Below are 18732 nucleotides of genomic sequence, written 5' to 3'. Positions count from 1 at the left end.
TTCACAAGGCATGTTTTGGCCCTTCTATGTTTAAAATCCACACTAAATATCAGATGAAGGGGAACGTAATATGCTTGCGAACTGAGCCCGTATGTGTACGATATTTTTGGTTGTTTATATGCATTACTGTAATGTACAATTGCACAATATTGTTTTTTTTGTTTTTTTTTTAGTATGAGTGCATTTTTTTTGACAATGTTGTGACCTTTTTTGTATTGCCAACCTCCCCACAATATCGTGATAATTATTGTATCGTGACCTTCATATCGTGATAATATTGTATTGTGATGTTTGGATATCGTTACATCCCTACTAGGAAGGGCGGGACGCATCTTTGTTGTTGATTCATTTTTCATTAATCACGCAGGAAACTTCAAAATATGATCATGTTAACACTTTTGAAGGAAGTGCCTTTGTTGTCCTCCCAGAGAAAAGGGAATTGGCGACTTCATCTTCAGTGCCAAGTTCAGTTGCAACTTAGCAGGGAATATTTGAATAAATGTATTACACTGTAATAATACTGGTGAATACTGCGAAATCCTTACTTTTTTTTGTTACAGTATTGCTGTGATATTACAGTGTTGTGATATAACAAGGTTTTTTGATTGCATGATTTTACTGTAAAATAGCAGTTAAATGCTGTAAGATCCAAGGATGCTGAGTTTGCACAGGTATTCATTGGGATATTACAGGGGAACTTAATTACAACAGAACATATTACTGTAAAATGATACTGTTAATTATTGTGAAATGTTGGTAATTTTAGGCCTATGTCATAAGAAGAATTATGTTACATGTGTCACGTTGTGTAAGTTGAACTGGAAGTTCAATCGGTTCACTGTAAAATAGGATGTGAATGTATTTAAAAGAGAAAAAAAACATTTGTTTTGATTTTGAGCAAGTTTATTTTTGGGCTGTCATATACACTTCTGAACCATACTTTCTGATAACCATCCATTACCACTTTATATATAATGTCATTAATATGAAAAGACCACTGGCAACAAAAGTGAGTACACCCCAAAGTGAAATTTTGTTCCTCGATTCATGTGATACGTTAGTAGTACAGTTAGTAGTACAGCAATGCCTGTTCTTAAAGGGCTTTATAAATAAAGTTGAGTTGAGTTGAGTAACAATAACCGCAATATTGCAATATTAAAACTGCCACAAACCACAATATATCGTCATCGTCGTATCACAATATTAAAAGGAGTACATCTGTTAAAAAAAAGACCAAATTGATTTCCATTTGTGCAGTTCCATTACCCAATGGTGTTTAATTTATTAGTTCGGTTACATTTTAATTAGACATGTTTTGGCTACCTATGTTTAAGAGACACACTACTGGGAACGTAACACATTTTTGAATTGAGTTAATTTGTTGAGGAACTTAATGTGTGTGTACAATATAGCAAGCAAGGGCCTCAATAGTAAGTGTTATTAGTGATTGTAGGGCGTTTACGAGCATTAGATGAGAAATTTAAAATAAAACAACTGGCCAAGCCTATTTCGTTGTCACTGCTGTTATGCGCAAAAACACGATATTGTTTTTTTTTTGTTTCTATTTTTTTTTTTTTTTTTTTTTAACGACCAATTTTTTTCTACAATATCAAGTTTTTACTGTATACATTATCATGAACTTTGATGTGATGAGCAGCGTTGATGTGATGGGTCCCAAAGTCAAGTTCTCATTTCTAGAAGCTTGTTGTGTTTCAGTTTAAGATCAATTCCGCTATTTTTGTGGGCTCTGGGTGCTGCTTCCTCTTCTGTTCAGAGCAAAAACATTAAATAGGACACAGCAGCTTCACACTTTGGTCATTTGTTGTGCAACCCGGTCAACAGTAACCGCGTCATCGTTTGTGTACATTGTCAGCGACATGGATGCACCGGTGAGTGACCAAGGCTTCTGTTGTTTTTCTCCCCACAAAGGCAGATACTGCAGGTGGATATATTCAGGTTAAAAGAGGTTCTTTTGTTTCCACGTTGTAGGATTCTAGCGTAAATGGAAGCGTGCTAATAGTTCACCAGCTCCATGAGGGGAAGCACCATTATGAAGTGGAAAATGTCATCAAGCACCGAAATGCAGGTGGAGCAAAACACACCATAAGGTATTTGGACATGTCTTTTATTTTGTTTTTGTTGTTTGAGCATGTTCATGTGTAAGGAAACACAACAAAATAATGAAAAGATCAACATTTGATGTCATTAGATTGTGAAACTAATTTAACAACTCAGACAGTGTGACAATAGGCAATATTTTATCCATTTATATTCAATTCTTAGGATGAAATGATTAATAATTAACTCACTGACTCCCAGCCATTTTCATTGAAGAAACCCCCTTTTGACAGATTTTGCAAGGCCCACAGAACATTGTGTTCTATTGCTAAAAAAAAACATGGAACATAGAAAAAGAAAGATTAGAGTCTCTTATTTCATCTGTATCTGGTACCATTTTGCAGCCATTAGCATTAGAATATAGCTAAGTTTCATCAATATTCACATTCCTGACAAACAGAGCTTGTTGTAACATGGCCCTGGGTGATCTCTTATACTCTGCTGCCACCAGCTGGCTCTGTTTTTAATAACTACCATTGCTTTAAGCCACCTCTTCATGTCAGAAGCTGCATCAAAGCCTTCTGTATGCTCTTGCATTAAAAAAACAACACAAAACAGAACAAAAAAAACGTGTAAACACGTTTTTGGGAGTGAATGGCAAAATATTAAAACGTTTTTACACGTTTTTGGGCTTGAATGAGTTAATTATTGTATTTTTCATCTCACCATTCTTACTTTTTTTTTTTTTTGTTAGGAGAGGAGACAAGCTGGTGCAGATAAATGGCACTGACCTGCAGGATTTAACGCCTGAGCAGCTGGCAGAGGCCATAGCGGAGGGTCAGCCAATGTTGGTAAGATGACATCAGTCATCACGATTGTTTCCTCAGTCACATTTTAAATGGGCCTCACAGTAAATAACGTCAGAATTTAGATGACCCGATCTTCAATGCTGATCTCTTATTTCCGTCACCAGACAGTGCACAAGCCAGGTAAGAAGAAGGAGCACAAGGAGCAGCTGTGCTCAACGGAGGATACCATCCGTCCCGTCTCCAAGGAGCTCACCCTACTTGCATTCAGCATGGAAATGGTGCGAGAGGAAGACCTGCGGCAGAACAACAGCAGTTTAAGTGGTGATGAAGATGAGCTTTGCCCAGCTGAGGATGAGGAGAACAAACGGGAAAGCGATTTGCTTGTCGTTACCATGACGGAAAGTAGCTTCTCAGTGTTGAGGGGGAGGGGCTGCGATACTGGGAGCAGCTGCCGTGGATGTCACGGGACGGGATGTACCCTCAGTGACATTGTCATGGTGGCAAAGTCCAGCACAGTGACACTTGGTGAGTTTGTATATTTTAAAGAAAAAATAGAGTCTCTTCATGACACTCAATAAATAATCAAGTGCAGATAGAAAGTGGGAAGAAGGCATTTTCACCAGTGTTTAAAGCAAAGTCGAAATCATCTTAAAATGCTTCTCACTGAAGACAAAATTAAGGTAAAAAGATTCACAAAAAAGACTGCTCACATTTCGATTCTCACTGAACCAGAAAATGTATTGATCACCTTATAGGCCAAATAACTGAATTGTTTTCATTTCCTTCCTGGAGAACAGAAAGTTGGGCAAAAAGTAATGAAATTGTGAGTGTATTAAAAGTTCAGAGAAGGTCAAATGAAGTACAGGTTTTGGTATGTCCTGAAATTCCACTACAAACTCCAATATCCCAATTGTTTTGTGGAAAAGGTATTTACAATTAGCGATAGTTAAAAAGCATCACAGGGGTTACAGACAGTACAGATCCAGTAGAAGTAAACTTCTCAAAAACAAATACCTTAATTAGGTACAACCTGAAAAATGAATGAAAAGCCTGATTGAATTGGATTAAAATAGAAAAATCTTGAGCAAATAACTAGACCGCTCAAATTTACAAAGCGTAAAACAATGCTGTGCTGCCATCTAGTGACCAACAGTGGGATTGTGTCCAAAATAAACTCTCAGCAGAACATTAAGTTACTGTACAAAAAGAAAATGTGAAATAGCAGGACCATAAATTTGAAACCCGCAATGAAGTAGCAGTTTCTGTATATCACATTCTCCAAATTCTTTTGATTGCCTTAAGATGGACGTATTTTACATAATGGCTGCCTATTCGTGAAACCTCTTCAAATAACGGTGAAAGTACACGTTGATATTAAAAACATACTCAAGACAAGCGGTATCACACTATCACCCTTGATTACGTTTATTTGACTAATGAATTTCTAAAAAACAAATTGCCATGTTGTTACAGTTTCAAGAGGCGGGGCCACTTTCAAACAATTGAGGACGTTTAACACTGCAGTTGAACATGCGGCCACGCACAAATATCTACGAAGCCTCTGCTCACAGAAGACTCTCTATGTTTCACCTCATCCAGGTTGCCATGCAAAATATAGTTTCATTATCAGATTGGTGTATGTTCTACAAAATACTATCTAGGAAATATATAACCATAGATTCACTTTTTGCTTTGTAAGGACAATTCTCTGAATGTTTTTGCGCTTAGAGAAAATGACCATCTACTGCTACAAGTCAACTTGTTTGGACCCGAATTACCCGGTGGTTTTGAACTTCACAGACTCCAACTGCTTTCTCAAGTGCTCCAAGAAAGAAGAGCGGGTGCTCCTGCAAGTGGAGGTATTGACAATTTGTCTTTTTGACTTTTGTAATTGCCTGCAGAGACCATACGATGGCGGCAAAACTTTTATCACATTCCTTTTTCCTTTTATTACAGAAAAAAAAAAGTTGTCAGTGCACTTTCAACCACTTACTAAACAAGAAACATATAAATACAAAAAGAGAGCACACACAAAGAGTACTGAACTGACGCATACACCAAATGTCCTGTTTGGTAAATGTTCAAACTCTACCTGACTGACTCACCATGAAATGGCCATTGGCCACACCCACAGGGGTCTATTCTACGGTGAAACTGACTTGATACCTCGTTTATGGAACAAAATTAACATATGAGTGCAACTGTATTTTTATGTTATTATTTTTTTTTTATTTTAAAAACGCATTTTACCATTTTTAAATAGCCCATACCTCTATTTGTTTCTGTAGGAAGTGGATAAGAAGAAGCTGAAAATCATTTCCATGAACGATGAGACCACACTTTGCTTCGTCTTCTACATGAAGACTGACAGCACAAAGCAGCGCAAGTTTGAATCTGCACTCTACCAGGGATGGTACATCCAAATAGCCACTTCTGATTCTACTGACTCTGTGGAAATGGCAAAGTCAGATGCAGGGCAGCAAGGAACTCAGTCATTCCTCTTTGTCATTCAACCATAAAAAAAAAAATAATTCTCGCAATACATGTATGTACAATTACACATGTTCTACATGTACGATAAAAGAATGCTTTTTTGTTTTCCAAGTTTTTCATGCTCTTATAAATGTGAATTACTTTAGTTCTCACCTTTTGGCTTCTCAGGAAGGCAGTAATATTAGGCATTCTTTGCAGAGGATAAAGAATATACTGTATGTCCGTGATTATTGTTCTATCATTGGCATGTGCTGCTTCACCGTATGAATTCAGGTATCTGTTGTTGAAAGGGTTACAACACTACCACTATGATGCTGACAGTTAATGTGGCTATGGAGTTGTACGGTGTATGCTAGCATTCGTGTATCAAAGGCCATATATGTTATTGTGCTTTGTCACAATGCCACACTCGTATAACAAGTTTGCACAAAATGGGCCGTATGTCAAAAACTTGCAAGTGAAGACACTTGCATCTCAAGGCACCATATAACGAAAATGCTACTTTGGATTTGGGATTTACAGTGGATGTCTAAAACAAAAGTATATTATTATGTTTGTTGTTGATAAATATTTGCTATTTATTGATCCTTTAATTAACCATACATTCATCCGTGCATCAATGAGACTTTCAATTACACAAAAAGGGTAGAAAATGTACATTATACAGGCAACATTTAATGGACAAACAAGCCTTGATCCAGGCCAACTGTTACAAAAAGATAAAAAAAAATAAAAAAATACTGTTATCATGGAATAATGCTTTACAAATAAAATATTCTTGTATTTGTGGGATTCTCACACACGAGGTACGATTTCTTGATTGTAAAATAAACTGGTATTGACAATAATAAAAATATTTTTGACATCTAATGAAAACACGAAGGTGCTCCTGGCCACTACAAACACATTTTTTACATTGCATGGTATCATTATTTGGTACAATCAATATAATAAATTAAATTATTATACACATAATACACTTATTAACAATGATAAATACTCCTTAAGTGTACACGAAAGAAACGCTGAAAACATATGTAAGGCTCTGTTAAACCTATGATGGAAGCCATATGATGTTTTTCTTTCTTTTTATAAGAGATCTGATGATGAGCTAATGTTACTTTCATTGCCTCCACTGGGACAAGATGATGAAAATCATTCCTCAGAGACCAGTTTGTTCATCACTACTCTCCTCATAGGCTCTGTTGGTCTGTTCGTCGGGCTCGTAAGGATTTTCCACCTCCGTGTTCTTCGACTGCCTGCAAAAGGACATGAACATAACGTGCCATGCGGATGAAAGTGTGTGTAAAAGCGTGCGGCGCCGTCAACTTACTTCCTGCGCTCTCTGATGCCAGAGATGATGAGGAAGAACCCCATTAGCACCACCACTCCCATGACCACCCCGAACACCACCAGCCACACCTCCACCGGTTGCTCCACGGGAGGTGCAAGGGTTGCTGGGAGACCAACGAACTCCAGTGTGTGGTCGTCCAGTTGGAACGCGGCGTTGATTCGGCTTCGGGATAGCCTGCCGTCCACACAAGATTTATGAATATCTTTAAGGAGAGGTCTTTGCTAATTAGATAACAATTCCCCTCAATTCTCATTATTTCCAATGTTTGGAATATTTTCCAATTTTCCACTTCTTTGTAACTCAAATACCATTCAAAGCAGGAATCATATAAATATGTACTATCACAAAATGAGGACTTTGATTTGTTTTTAATCATTCAACTTACCTACACAGTGCATCTTATTAAAGTTTTAAGCCAAATTATTTTCAATAAGCTGTTTCAACACTAGAGGGCAGTAAAAGATTAGTGTACGTGTGGTTGGACTTAACACTGAAGGTGAGGTTGACGGGTGCGGTTGCCGGACAGAAAAAGGGACTTTGCAAAGTTTTGTAATGCACAGGACTGTCTCAGAAAATTATAATATTCTGATAAAGTCCATTATTTTCTGTAATGCAATTTAATAAGCAAAAATGCCATACATTGTGGATTCATTATAAATCAATTGAAATATTGCAAGCCTTTTATTATTTTAATATTGCTGATTATGGCTTACAGCTTAAGAAGAACACTCAAGTATCCTAACTCAAAATATTATATTTCCTCAGACCAAGTAAAAAAAAAGAAGCCATAATCAGCAATATTAAAAACAATAAAAGGCTTGCAATATTTCAGTTGACTTGTAATGAATCCAGAATGTATGGCATTTTTTCGTATTAAATTGCATTACAGAAAATAATGGACTTTATCACAATATTCAAATTTTCTGAGACAGTCCTGTATACAGATGCATCTCAGCTCATTTTCATATAATGGAAAACTTAGCTTATTGCAGTTGTTTAATTTAAAAAGTGAAAATCATATAGTATAAAGATTCACAACACAGAGTAAGATAGTTCAAATTTGACTTTGCATAACAAAATAATAAATAAATAAATAAATACATAAATAATTGAATGAACCTGTATAATAAGTTGAAAAATGGTACAGCAGTCCATCCATTATCTGAACCGCTTATAACAATGTAACACCCACACATGTGGACTGACCAATAAATAGTAGATTTTTGAAAAAGATGAAATTTACCAAATTGTGACTAAAGAGGCCTGACGCTAGCAACATGAGTTTAAATGGACCTGTGGTATTGCCTATAGATGCCACAAGTTGGTAGCACCAGTCTTGTCTAAATGAAGCTCCTCAACTAACACCAACAATGCACAACTTTTTCTAACTGAATCTTCTCAACTCTCTTCAGTATAGTTGGCAAGGTGGCAATGCGCTACTGCATGCAGTAAAGTTCTGCCTCACCGTATGGCTGCCTTCAAATCTTCTTTTGGCACATATACGGACGGATTCTTCGGATTGGTAACCACAATATAGAAGGAGATCCTGGGCGTTTGTTTGTAAGTTATGACGTTCTCCGCTCTGCAGGTGCAAGAAGCGAGAAAATGTCATCACACTGCAGCAGTAACACGCTGAAAAGACGAGCCAAAGCGAAGCATACTGACGTGAAGGGAAGAGTGTTGTTCTGTTGGTTGTAGTATTGTCTGAGAGCGTAAGCCACGCTGGCTTTGAACAGGTACTGCTCATTTGAGTTCCAGGAATACTACAACATTTTTTTAGATTATTAATACTTCCCATGTCATTTTACATGACAGTGACTAATAAAAGTAGTACTTACAGCTTCATCACCCATGGCCATTTTCAAACTGAGCCGCACTTTGATGGCATAGTCAGAATCTGCGATGAATGCAATGTTACATATGTTCGAACGTCCATGCACACGTGTGGTCGTTTTTGTTCAACTACTCACATGGATCTATGGCTGCATCCCAGCCAACAGTGCGTTTGTGTTTCATGTTGTCCTCCTTTAGCCATAAGTGAAGTTTTTGGAAGTAGTCCAGCAGTGGCTGAGCATCCATCTTGATATCTCCAGATATTGTATGTAAAGCTCGGGTCCACGACTGTGAGCGACCCAACTCTAACATGTTTCTGACAAAAACAAAAATGAGTGACGACCGTTGAAAGGAAAACTTGGGCTATTACATTAGGTACATCTACACAAAAACAATAACAGAAAATAAAGAGCAATTGCTTATGGAATAGTTCTATGTTGCTAAATCCAATAACCAGTTACTAGCAAACCTCTCATTATGATGCAGTGCTGTTCCAAACAGTTGTAGAATACAACCACAATCATAAAGTCTGGCTTTTAGAGAAATATTGATTGTGAACTGTTAGTTTCTATAGCTGTGATGTCATTTTGGTGGCATAAAGAGGTGAATGATAGTAAAGAGAAAATGAAGCTTCATGAAGCACTTGCGATACACTTCTTTTTTTTCTCTCTCTCTTCTAAATGGTGCTCTTGGTTTGAAGATAAAGTCTAGTACAATGGAAATTGATTAAATTTCCACTGCATCTATCAACAAGAGTAAAAAAATATCAGAGGTGCTTCATGAAGCTTCATTTGTCCGTCACTAGGCCTCCCGAATTAAAACTGTTGAAAGGAGGAGTAGTAATGTTACCTGAGCTTGGTGCCTGCAGCTGTTGAACCGGTGATGTCACACGAAGACAAGGGATCGGGCTGACTGGCAGCATGGCAAAGGGCTTTTTGGAACTGGAACTGGTAGATGGTTCTTGTGAAGTATCTATGTAAAGAAATGAACAAAACACAAAGATGATTGGTGTTAACATTTGATGGAATGCTTGCTTTTGTTGGCTCTGCGTTGTCATTTTGTACTAAACATTATGTCCACTTTATTTTGTAATGTTATAAATAGTGTATGTGTAAGCAAGACAAAAATCAGAGAAATTCTATTTCTAAACATCTCTCAATGGTAAATATTTATTGCTCTACTCCACCACTCAGAAAAAGTTTGGGATGTTGGACTTTCGCATGAACCTAAAATGCACTAAAAGCACAATCAACTTTTAAATGTACATTTCCAACAGTTTAACGTTATACCTAATGAAGGAATAGTCTCCAGATACGTGGAATAGAGCAGCAGGGTCACAGTAAGTCTCGTCTCTCGGCACCGGCTCCACCACCCCAACTAGCTCCCTCCTGTTATGGTAGACAACACTGATTGGTCGGAGCACATGATAGAACTAGTAGTGATTTCTATGGTTTCGTGATTCAATGTCTGTAAGGATGCAAAGTGTCTGTCTGCCTACTTCATCTCCCACCAGCGCTCCATCCATTTATCCTCGGGGATGTTTCCTGCAAACACCTGCCACCTCCACTCCTCCAGCATGTAGGTGAAAGGCAGAGTGGCCACAATGGTAAGCGCCTGCTTTAGCAGGAAGTTAATCTCTGTCTCTATGTGGATGAAATAAGAATGGAATTTTTATTCGTTGTTAAAATCACTTGTAGTGTTGATGTTGTGCCACTTGATGGCAGTGGGCACAATCTAGCAAGCTATCTAGCCCGATATCTAGCTAGCTAGCAAGATAGTATTTAGCAAGCTAGATATTGCTAACTAGATCGTTAGATACTGTAGCGAGCATGCCGGTTGGCGTAGGTTCAATTCTCTGCCTGGGAGACCGTGTGGCTTACGAGAGGTAAGCTTATGTGAGTGAGTGATAAAATAAAAATAATAATAATAATAATAATAATAATAATAATAATAATAATAATAATAATAATAATAATAATAATAATAAATACATAAAAATACTGTAGCTAGCTAGCTTATACGACGGCGTATTAGGGCCACGTACAAATATATATATATATATATATATATATATATATATATATATATATATATATATATATATATATATATATATATATATATACAAATACGCCGTCGTAATGGAGGCTACTTAGCTCATTAGATAGATATTAAAAATAGACAGACGGACGGATGGAGAGATAGTAAAACATACAATAACTGAATTGTCATTAAATTAATCAATATGGTAATTCACATTTTTGTGACAATAAGGATGGGAGTGAAGAAAGGGAAGTAGAAGAAGAAATGATTTGACTTACAGGGATAAATCCATCACACTAAATCTATGCACGTGTTTTGAAGATCCTTCTTTACCGTTATTATAGGTGAAGTCTGAAGGCAGGAGGCCAAGGGCCTGCAGGTGTCTGGGTGTGGCAGCAGACAGGGACATGATCTCGCCGACGGCCTCGTGGAAACCCTCGTTGGCGCCGTCTCTCAAGAGGTAGGGCAGGTTTCTGTAAGCCATCTGGTACTGGTTGTGGCCTATCTCATGATGGACAGTCAAAAAGTTCTCCATGTTGACTTTAGTGCACATTTTGATCCTGAGGGCGGTATGAGATGTGTCAATGATAGCAGTTTTATTGAGGAATAAAGATGTGTTATCATACCATATCTGATATTGAGTAGCAATAAAACAGATTGCGATAATATGTTTCTGATGAGTCACAGATAAAATAAACAATAAATAAATGCAACTGGAAGTTGCCAAGAAAACAAACAGCATTGGGAGTGTGCTATCGACCTTGCTTTGTTTTATTGTTCTTGGATGTAAAAATGTAAAAACGTGAGTAGGACAAAAAAAACAACTGTTGTAAAGTTTAATATTAAACCTCAGTGGTTTGTTTTTTGTTAAGTAATAATAAAAATACAGAATTTAGTTGGTCTAAACGAATATAAGAAATATAGGAAACTTAAGAAAGTGACCAAAAAAACAAAAAAATTCCGCTTAATTAATAATTCTATTCAATAAGACATATTGCACAAAAAACATACATGACAATTGCATCTTAGTTAATATTTTAAAACAAAACGTTCTAAAAGATCAAATGTAAAAGTCATACATAACTGTATGGCATTGATTCTTTAGCATACCACACATTGTCTGTCTGTCCAGTTTAGCTTGCATTGTGTGTGTTTTTCATCAAGAAAACCTTGAAGAAGAATTTATGTTTTATAATCATGAAGTTATCTTTTGCATTTGGACTGTAGAACCTTATTTCACCCAGCTGTGGGGAAACGTGGGTGCAGTATACTGATTAATGTTTGACGAAACAAAATACATTTTGTTACTGTTATCAACACCAAAGAATGACTCATGACTGATCAGCAGTAAGATTACTGCCGCCAATGCATTACACAAAGAATAAATCTCATCGCCAAAGCGTTTACTTCATTATCTAATAAGATGCAAAAAGTGGAATATAACAGAGGTAGGTTGGTCACTCAGTGTACCAACACAGATATTTATGAGACGAAGATTGTTATGAAAACGTTTGAGCATTTACTTGATATCCAGCTTAAGGACCATAAACAAGTATTGTTTTTGTCTTCACTATTGTGAAGTGCACAAGTAGAACAACTGTGTCTTACTAGTAATGTTTTTTTGTTTTTCCACTATCATATGACAATTCTGCACTCTACTAACCTAGGACACTTTGGCGTACGAATAGGACAACTACATGTACGTTTTCTGCTTTTTAATGTTTCTTTTAAGTGTTTGTACGTCATTTATGGTGTAAACGTGCTTGTGTGTGCCTGTTACCTAAAGTCCTTCCGATTGCCCATGTCCCAGGCTGTGGGATGGCAGACCACCTTGCGTCCATCCTCAGGCTTCACCAGCATGGAGTTGGTCCAGAAGTTGTCAAACATTTTACTCAGGCCCACTGACATAAAAAACTTCTCCGCCTCTTCGAATAGTCGGCGCTCAGTCCAGCCCTGAAATTCACGTTAATGAGAATTGATGGACACAAACATCCATGTGCTGTTTTTGAACAACACTTTGCCTTCAACAATAAAATAATAATAAATTGGCTGAATAAGAGTTTTTGTTTTTACTTGTTATTGTTGTTGGTTTTTTTTTTGTATCCTCCAGCATTCAATGAAAAACTCAACTATTGGCTATTTATTTGGGGTGACGGAGAGGCTGTCAATTCTTCATGGATTTTCGCTATTCGCAAAACATGCCTGCCATAACAAAAGGTCACTAAACAACATAACTGATTGATGTCTTGAGACTAATAAATATTACAATAAACAGAGTAAACAGACTCACCTTTTCCACCATTGTTTTGCTGACATCAATCTCACCCTGGTAGGGCATGGAGAGAGGATACAAGTTGGTCCAGAATCTTCCCCACATGTCGCCTAGTAAATTCACATGGATATAAAGGACAAACTCATTGAAAATGCAAAACAGAAGAAAAATATGGTATCTTACGGAAGCGTATTGCTTTTACTTGGGGGGGGGGGGGGGGGGGGGGGGGAATCACCTGTTTTTCTGACTAATTTTTTGGGGAACTTTGTTTTTTTTATTATTTTTTAATTATTATTATTATTCTGTTTTTCTGAATATTTTTTTTCTGTTTTAGTGAATATTTTTTCTGTCATAAAAAATATTCAGAAAAAACAAGGGGAAAAAATATTCCAAAAAACAGAAAAAAATACTCCAAAAAACAATTTATTTTTCCCAAAAAACAGAAAAAAATGATAAAAAAAAACCCCAGAAGATATTCCCCAAAAAAACAGAAAAAAATATATTCCAAAAAAACAGCACCAACTTCTGTTTTTCAGAGTATTTTTTATTTTATAAATATATATTTTTTTTACCTCTTAACTCCAAGTGACTTGTTGCAGACCTGTATATATATGACTGGATAGGCGATAGCCCATGCGTGCCAGTGCAAGCCGCTGAAGTCACAAGGCGGCCATCTTTTTACTCTCACCTCACAAGCAGACTACTGTATAAACTATATATATATATATATATATATATATATATATATATATATATATATATATATATATATATATATATATATATATATATATATATATATATATATATATATATATATATATATATATATACATACAAATGGGACAAAAAAAAACAAAAAAAACCCTGAAAAACTAAAGTTGGTGCTCTGTTCTTTGTACTATTTTTTTCTGTTTTTGGAATAATTTTTTTTTCTTTTCTGTTTTTTGGATTTTCCCCCACCCCTGTTTTGGGGATTTTTTTTCTCTCAGTTTTTGGGAATTTCCTTTTCTTTCTGTCTTTTGGAATATTTTTTTTCTGTTTTTTTTTATAATGTGTTTTTTTTCCATTGTTTTTCTGAATATTTTTTTTATGACAGAAAAAAATATTCAGTAAAACTGAAAAAGAAAAAAAAAACTCAAAAAAGCAAAGCTGCCTCCAAAAAATTAGTCAGAATTTTTTTTTTTTTTTTTTTCCAAGTGAATGCAATACGCTTCCGTAGTATCTGAATTTAAAGCTCCTGTGTTTCTGATTTGTTGTAATTAACCAAAATTTGCAACATAATAAGACTCTACCTAAGAGATGGGCTGGCAGAGGTCCTTGTTCATCAATGTGGCCTGGGTGGACTTTGATCAGCTTATCTCTCACATAGGCATGTAGCTCCTTGTATAAGGGCAAAATCTGTGGGAAGACATCTTGTTGTTTGTCAACAAGCATACATAATGGACATACTCGCTCTTTCCATTTGATGCTTTAGATTGCACTAAAGACACTTACCTGTTTATAGATGGAGCGTACATCTTCCATCAGCTGATCTCTGGTATAATCGTAGGGACTTTCCTCACCAATAGTCTCGTAGTTATATCTCCAGTAAGCTCCATAGTCCTCAAAACCTTCAAGTGCATGAATTAGAGGAGAGAAAAAAAAAAACAGTGCAAGAAGTTATTTTATGTCAATTGGGTTGCAAAGGGGTGGATATTTTCTGGTATAATTTCAGTAAGTTTGTATAGGGAGCTAACATTTTCAACTTTGAAAATTCCCAGAATTTTGCAGGCCTATGTCAGTAATTAAAATTTCTAAACAAAAACACTTTTTGGACGGGAGAAGACTGCGAGGCTGATCACCATTCAGTTTGGCAGCTTCGTTCTTCAGGAGGACATAATCTTCATAGAGCGGCCTCATCCTCTTCCCCACCTCCCTCCTCCATCCTTCCCAAACGTGCAGTAGCTCCGAGTAGTTGCGGCTGGTGGCCATCACGCGTTCCAGGCCTGTAAAAAGCAGCACAACTCAGTGAGCAAGCCGAAATTCCGAAAAGCCGAAAGTATTGACTCGTTCAAAAAACACCGACAGACAAGGTTTGGATTTAATGTCTTCAATTCAGGATCTTCTTATGTAATTTTCGGAGGAACATTTAGAAGATTGTAACTGGATTCCTGGGTCCCTCAGGCTGTGGATGACTGGGTAAAAATAAGGCCTGTGACACACTGGACTCAGAGTTTGATTCCCCTCACGAGTTTTTTGGTATGTCATGTGGAGACTGTTGGTAATAGCGACTTTTCCCCATGCTCACTTCTGCAATGGGTTAGATGCAGAGATCATATTTGCAAGTGCTTATACAGTGCAAGACAAAAACAACAACAACAAAAAACACATAGATAACAATATAGAGGACTTTTTTACCACATTGTGAAAATATTTCTAGTTTATATTACACAAATTTTTTGTGTTTTTTTTTTAGATTGTTCTAGATTAGCTACTTTTATTGACTGCAAAGTTTTTGTGTCTACCACTATTATTGTTGTTGTCATCATGTGCCTATGACTGTTGTTGATCCAGCTGTTGTTGTGCCTATTGTTCTCTTGTTCCTCATCAGGACGCTGAACCCCTCTCACCTTTTTTCTCTACCTGTCTATTAATGTCCACACAACCTAATTGGAAGATTTTATTTTATCAGAACATTTCTAACACTGATTTACTATTATTATTATTATTATTATTATTATTATTATTATTATTATTATAATAATAATAATTATTATTATTATTATTATTATTGTTATTATTTACCATTTAAAAAAAATCTGTGGAAAAAAAAGAAGTGTAGATGGCACAAAATATCACAAGATTTTTCTGTGCCACCAAAATCGTTTTTTGTTTTTTTTGGTTTAAAAACAAACAAACAAACAAACAAACAAACAAACAAACAAACAAACAAACAAAAAACTGTTCCAGAAATTTGACACTAATTTTATTTTATTTAAAAAAAAATGAGATGGAGAATTTTGATAGGATCAAATTTTTAAATTCAAATTCCAACTAAAAATGAAAGAAAAAGAAAATCTAGATCATCTAACAACCATTTTTCCCCTTTTTTTTTATACCATAAAAAATTCAGTTTTAGACATTCTAATTCAGATTGCACGGATATACTTCATGAAATGTTTTATTTCCTCCGTAGCTAAGTGCCCACTTCAGTTGGTTTTCTTGCATGTATGAGTGTGGGTGTCGCCCTGCTCAGTGTGTTCTATAAAGTGATTTGAGATAACTTCTATTTTGAACTGGCACTATATAAATAAAATTATCTTGACTTTGAAAAGAAAAAAAAGGCAACTGAAATAAAACTGTCTGCAATGGCTATCCACAAAAGAACTATTGGACAGCCTAAAACAAATCCATTTTAATACATTTTAAAAAGATAACATTGCACCCATCGTGAGTTATTTATAAATTGTCCCATTCCTTAAGCGCAAGTTAGCTAATTATTGTAACAGCGTGTACCTGGCTCCAAAGTCTGACAGTTAAGCGGGTCGTCCATCATGCACACAGTTGCTGTGCTGTAGATTGTACTCATGTCACCCATGATCTTGCTCAGCTGCGGGCGGATTTGAAACAAAATGGCAACATGATTTTGAAAACTCAGCGAAAGCAGAAGGACGAGAGCATTTTGACAAATGGAACCGAGGTCTTACATGTGAAGCTTTATCCTCCGACAGAACACCGGCACCCTTGTCTTGTAGTGTGATGAGCTGTAATTTGATTTGAGGATCCTTGATTTCCTTAATGGGGAATTTCTGAGCCTGCTCAGACATTTCAGTGTAGAACTTGCCCCAAATTTGACCCTCTACTGACTGGACATATGAAAACAGACATGAAATATGTCATTAACATAGTATAAAAGGCTGATTTGAAAATAAAAACAGCAAATTCTCACCAATTTATCCGAGTTCTCCTTTGTGATGTTGGTGTTGTAGGCCCATGATGCCAGTGAGTACTGGTACATGCGCGCACTGGCCTCCACATCAAACTTCTGCAGGAATTCCCTCGCCTGGTTCTCGACTTGCGACTGAATGGAGACAAAACAACAGAAAGCCAGCACACAAACTAAAATCTTTCCTGACATGCTGTGACCCGTTCACAATCTCACACAATCATACTCTGAGAAGGAAGGACACTGTACACTCTTATACACTTTTCATAATCTTCTCTACTGCCTTGGCCTTTGGACAGAGTCATAACTGAGGGTGTATCTCAGTTTTCCTTTACAGATAGCGTGCTTCACTTCAGTGGCCACTGAGGCGGCCTCTGGAGGCATACCGTGCTTGGAAACTAAAAGACATTCCGGGGAAGTTGGAACATGAGTTTGAAACAATTTATGCATGAGCATGTAGGGCGTAGCTGCACAGGCCCCGCATAAAAGTTGAACTCGAGGAATGACCCTTCCCTCTCCATTACAAAATAAAATGTACTGCACATAAAAGTCGAATACAATTCTTTTTTAAATAAATGTTTGATATGAAATAGTTTAGATTCAATGTGACTGTATAGTAACGTTAAATGGTGATCATTATCTTTATTTTTTTCAGAGACATATTTGTAATAGTAGTAATATGACTCCTGAAATTGTCTTTCACAATACACATACACACAATCCTTTTCCTAAAACCTTTTTAGACATCTGGAGGAAGAGAGCAAAAGTTAAAATCATGACTCAGCAGAAATTACATCAAAATCTTTCCTCTGAATATGAATTAACCTATATATTTTTCAATGTTTCCAGCCACTCAAACCAAAGCCACCATGTTTAATTACATCAATGTTTTTCTTTTAGCTAAATTTCAATTTGATTAGTTTTATTTTTCTTCTGCCTGAATTTCTTAATGGTTCAGCATGAGCCTCTGATGTCAAGAAACAGGAAACAATAGAGCAGTGCAAGTCTTTATCAGCTAAACAGTGGATTTCATATCATCATAAACAGAAAGTGCCCTGTTGAGCCTTAAATGCTGATAACAGAGCAGCAAAGAGTATAGTGGCTGACAGTTGTATTGTAATTTTATTGTAATTCATTACCAACACCAAAATAATGATTATTTAACAAATTATTTCCTACCACAAAACAACAACAACAATAACGTTGAGTAGCCCTATTCTCTTTTTCTTTATATTTTGGAGTACCACTGACTTAAGTAAATGTAGGGCTACTTTTTTTTTTTTTTAAGAACTGCACTTGTTTTCATAAAATACACCCCGTCCTAGATAAACGAAACAGTCAGAAGTGAACAGTGACCTCTTTCGGTTGTGGTTGGTGATGCAGCCTTCACTTAATGTTTCTTCTGTTCCACAAGTTGGCCAACGAACAAAGCAACAGAAAAATGACAGCACGCAAACGCTCTAAAACACAAATATGTCCATCTACATGTACAGGACACTAAACATTAGCGAATTTAGCATAACATTATTTTTGTTAGTTCACAAGACACATTGTTTTATTGTTAACTATTCTTGTTTTTCTTCATTGTGCCAAGTTATTCAATTTTTATTGTAAATAATTGACATTAAAAAGGCATTTTTACTTTTGTACTTCAATATATTTCACTTTGTACTTTTTTTTTACTTACTACTTTTGTTGTTGTTGTTTTTACATAAACACAAATGTAATCTTTTGCTTACTGGCACAATGTAAAAAACAAAACAAAAAAACTTCAGCAATTAATGTGTTTGCTACAATTTGTGTGTTTTTTTCTCTCTCTCTTTATGTCTGTCGATTCTCACTTATCCAGGCCATGGCAATCCATAAAGGTTGATTCCAGGCATCTGAAAATTTCTAGTATGTTAAACGTGTTGGATTTTCTCTTGGTGTCTGATAACAACAA

The 18732-nt window shown here is 36.2% G+C and overlaps 2 protein-coding genes across 5 annotated transcripts in view; one reads left to right on the top strand and one right to left on the bottom strand.

The window, feature by feature from the left end:
* Window positions 1–1778: 1778 nt before the first annotated feature.
* On the top strand, window positions 1779–5587 carry il1fma (interleukin-1 family member A). Of its 2 annotated transcripts, none has more exons than XM_077518696.1 (7): window positions 1779–1889; window positions 1990–2108; window positions 2813–2909; window positions 3032–3392; window positions 4341–4466; window positions 4596–4726; window positions 5156–5587. In XM_077518696.1, exons 1-7 carry the CDS (start codon window positions 1878–1880, stop codon window positions 5384–5386), a joined length of 1077 nt encoding a protein of 358 aa, XP_077374822.1. In that variant the 5' UTR covers window positions 1779–1877; the 3' UTR covers window positions 5387–5587. The 2 variants fall into 2 exon arrangements, with proteins under 2 accessions (XP_077374822.1, XP_077374823.1); XM_077518697.1 differs by having other exon boundaries at window positions 4341–4503; window positions 5156–5307.
* Window positions 5588–5915: 328 nt separating this feature from the next.
* The window catches only part of ace2 (angiotensin I converting enzyme 2), an 81385-nt gene continuing 68568 nt past the window's right edge, over window positions 5916–18732 (bottom strand). For 2 of the 3 annotated variants that reach the window (XM_077518692.1, XM_077518695.1), the window contains 18 exons: window positions 16794–16925; window positions 16552–16710; window positions 16361–16454; window positions 14707–14850; window positions 14360–14475; window positions 14158–14263; window positions 12881–12972; window positions 12371–12543; window positions 10924–11150; window positions 10046–10190; window positions 9837–9935; window positions 9397–9519; window positions 8685–8863; window positions 8553–8611; window positions 8380–8477; window positions 8180–8296; window positions 6694–6888; window positions 5917–6619 (listed from right to left, as the gene is read on the bottom strand). In XM_077518692.1, coding sequence (XP_077374818.1) covers window positions 6523–6619; window positions 6694–6888; window positions 8180–8296; window positions 8380–8477; window positions 8553–8611; window positions 8685–8863; window positions 9397–9519; window positions 9837–9935; window positions 10046–10190; window positions 10924–11150; window positions 12371–12543; window positions 12881–12972; window positions 14158–14263; window positions 14360–14475; window positions 14707–14850; window positions 16361–16454; window positions 16552–16710; window positions 16794–16862 — 2292 coding nt within the window. In that variant the 5' untranslated portion in view covers window positions 16863–16925 and the 3' untranslated portion in view covers window positions 5917–6522. Of the gene's footprint in view, window positions 6620–6693; window positions 6889–8179; window positions 8297–8379; window positions 8478–8552; window positions 8612–8684; window positions 8864–9396; window positions 9520–9836; window positions 9936–10045; window positions 10191–10923; window positions 11151–12370; window positions 12544–12880; window positions 12973–14157; window positions 14264–14359; window positions 14476–14706; window positions 14851–16360; window positions 16455–16551; window positions 16711–16793; window positions 18328–18732 lie in introns of those variants that run through there. The other variant, XM_077518691.1, reaches the window with a different exon arrangement.

The sequence above is a fragment of the Festucalex cinctus genome, chromosome 4 (assembly GCF_051991245.1).
Source record: "Festucalex cinctus isolate MCC-2025b chromosome 4, RoL_Fcin_1.0, whole genome shotgun sequence".
Lineage (NCBI taxonomy): Eukaryota > Metazoa > Chordata > Actinopteri > Syngnathiformes > Syngnathidae > Festucalex > Festucalex cinctus.
This window is presented reverse-complemented; position numbering and strand designations above follow the sequence as displayed.

Excerpts from the sequence above, each read along its gene's own strand:
- il1fma (XM_077518696.1), top strand. Across the intron at positions 2,109-2,812 it reads GGAGCAAAACACACCATAAG|GAGAGGAGACAAGCTGGTGC; the intron begins GTATTTGGACAT and ends TTTTTTTGTTAG. Across the intron at positions 4,727-5,155 it reads GGGTGCTCCTGCAAGTGGAG|GAAGTGGATAAGAAGAAGCT; the intron begins GTATTGACAATT and ends TTGTTTCTGTAG.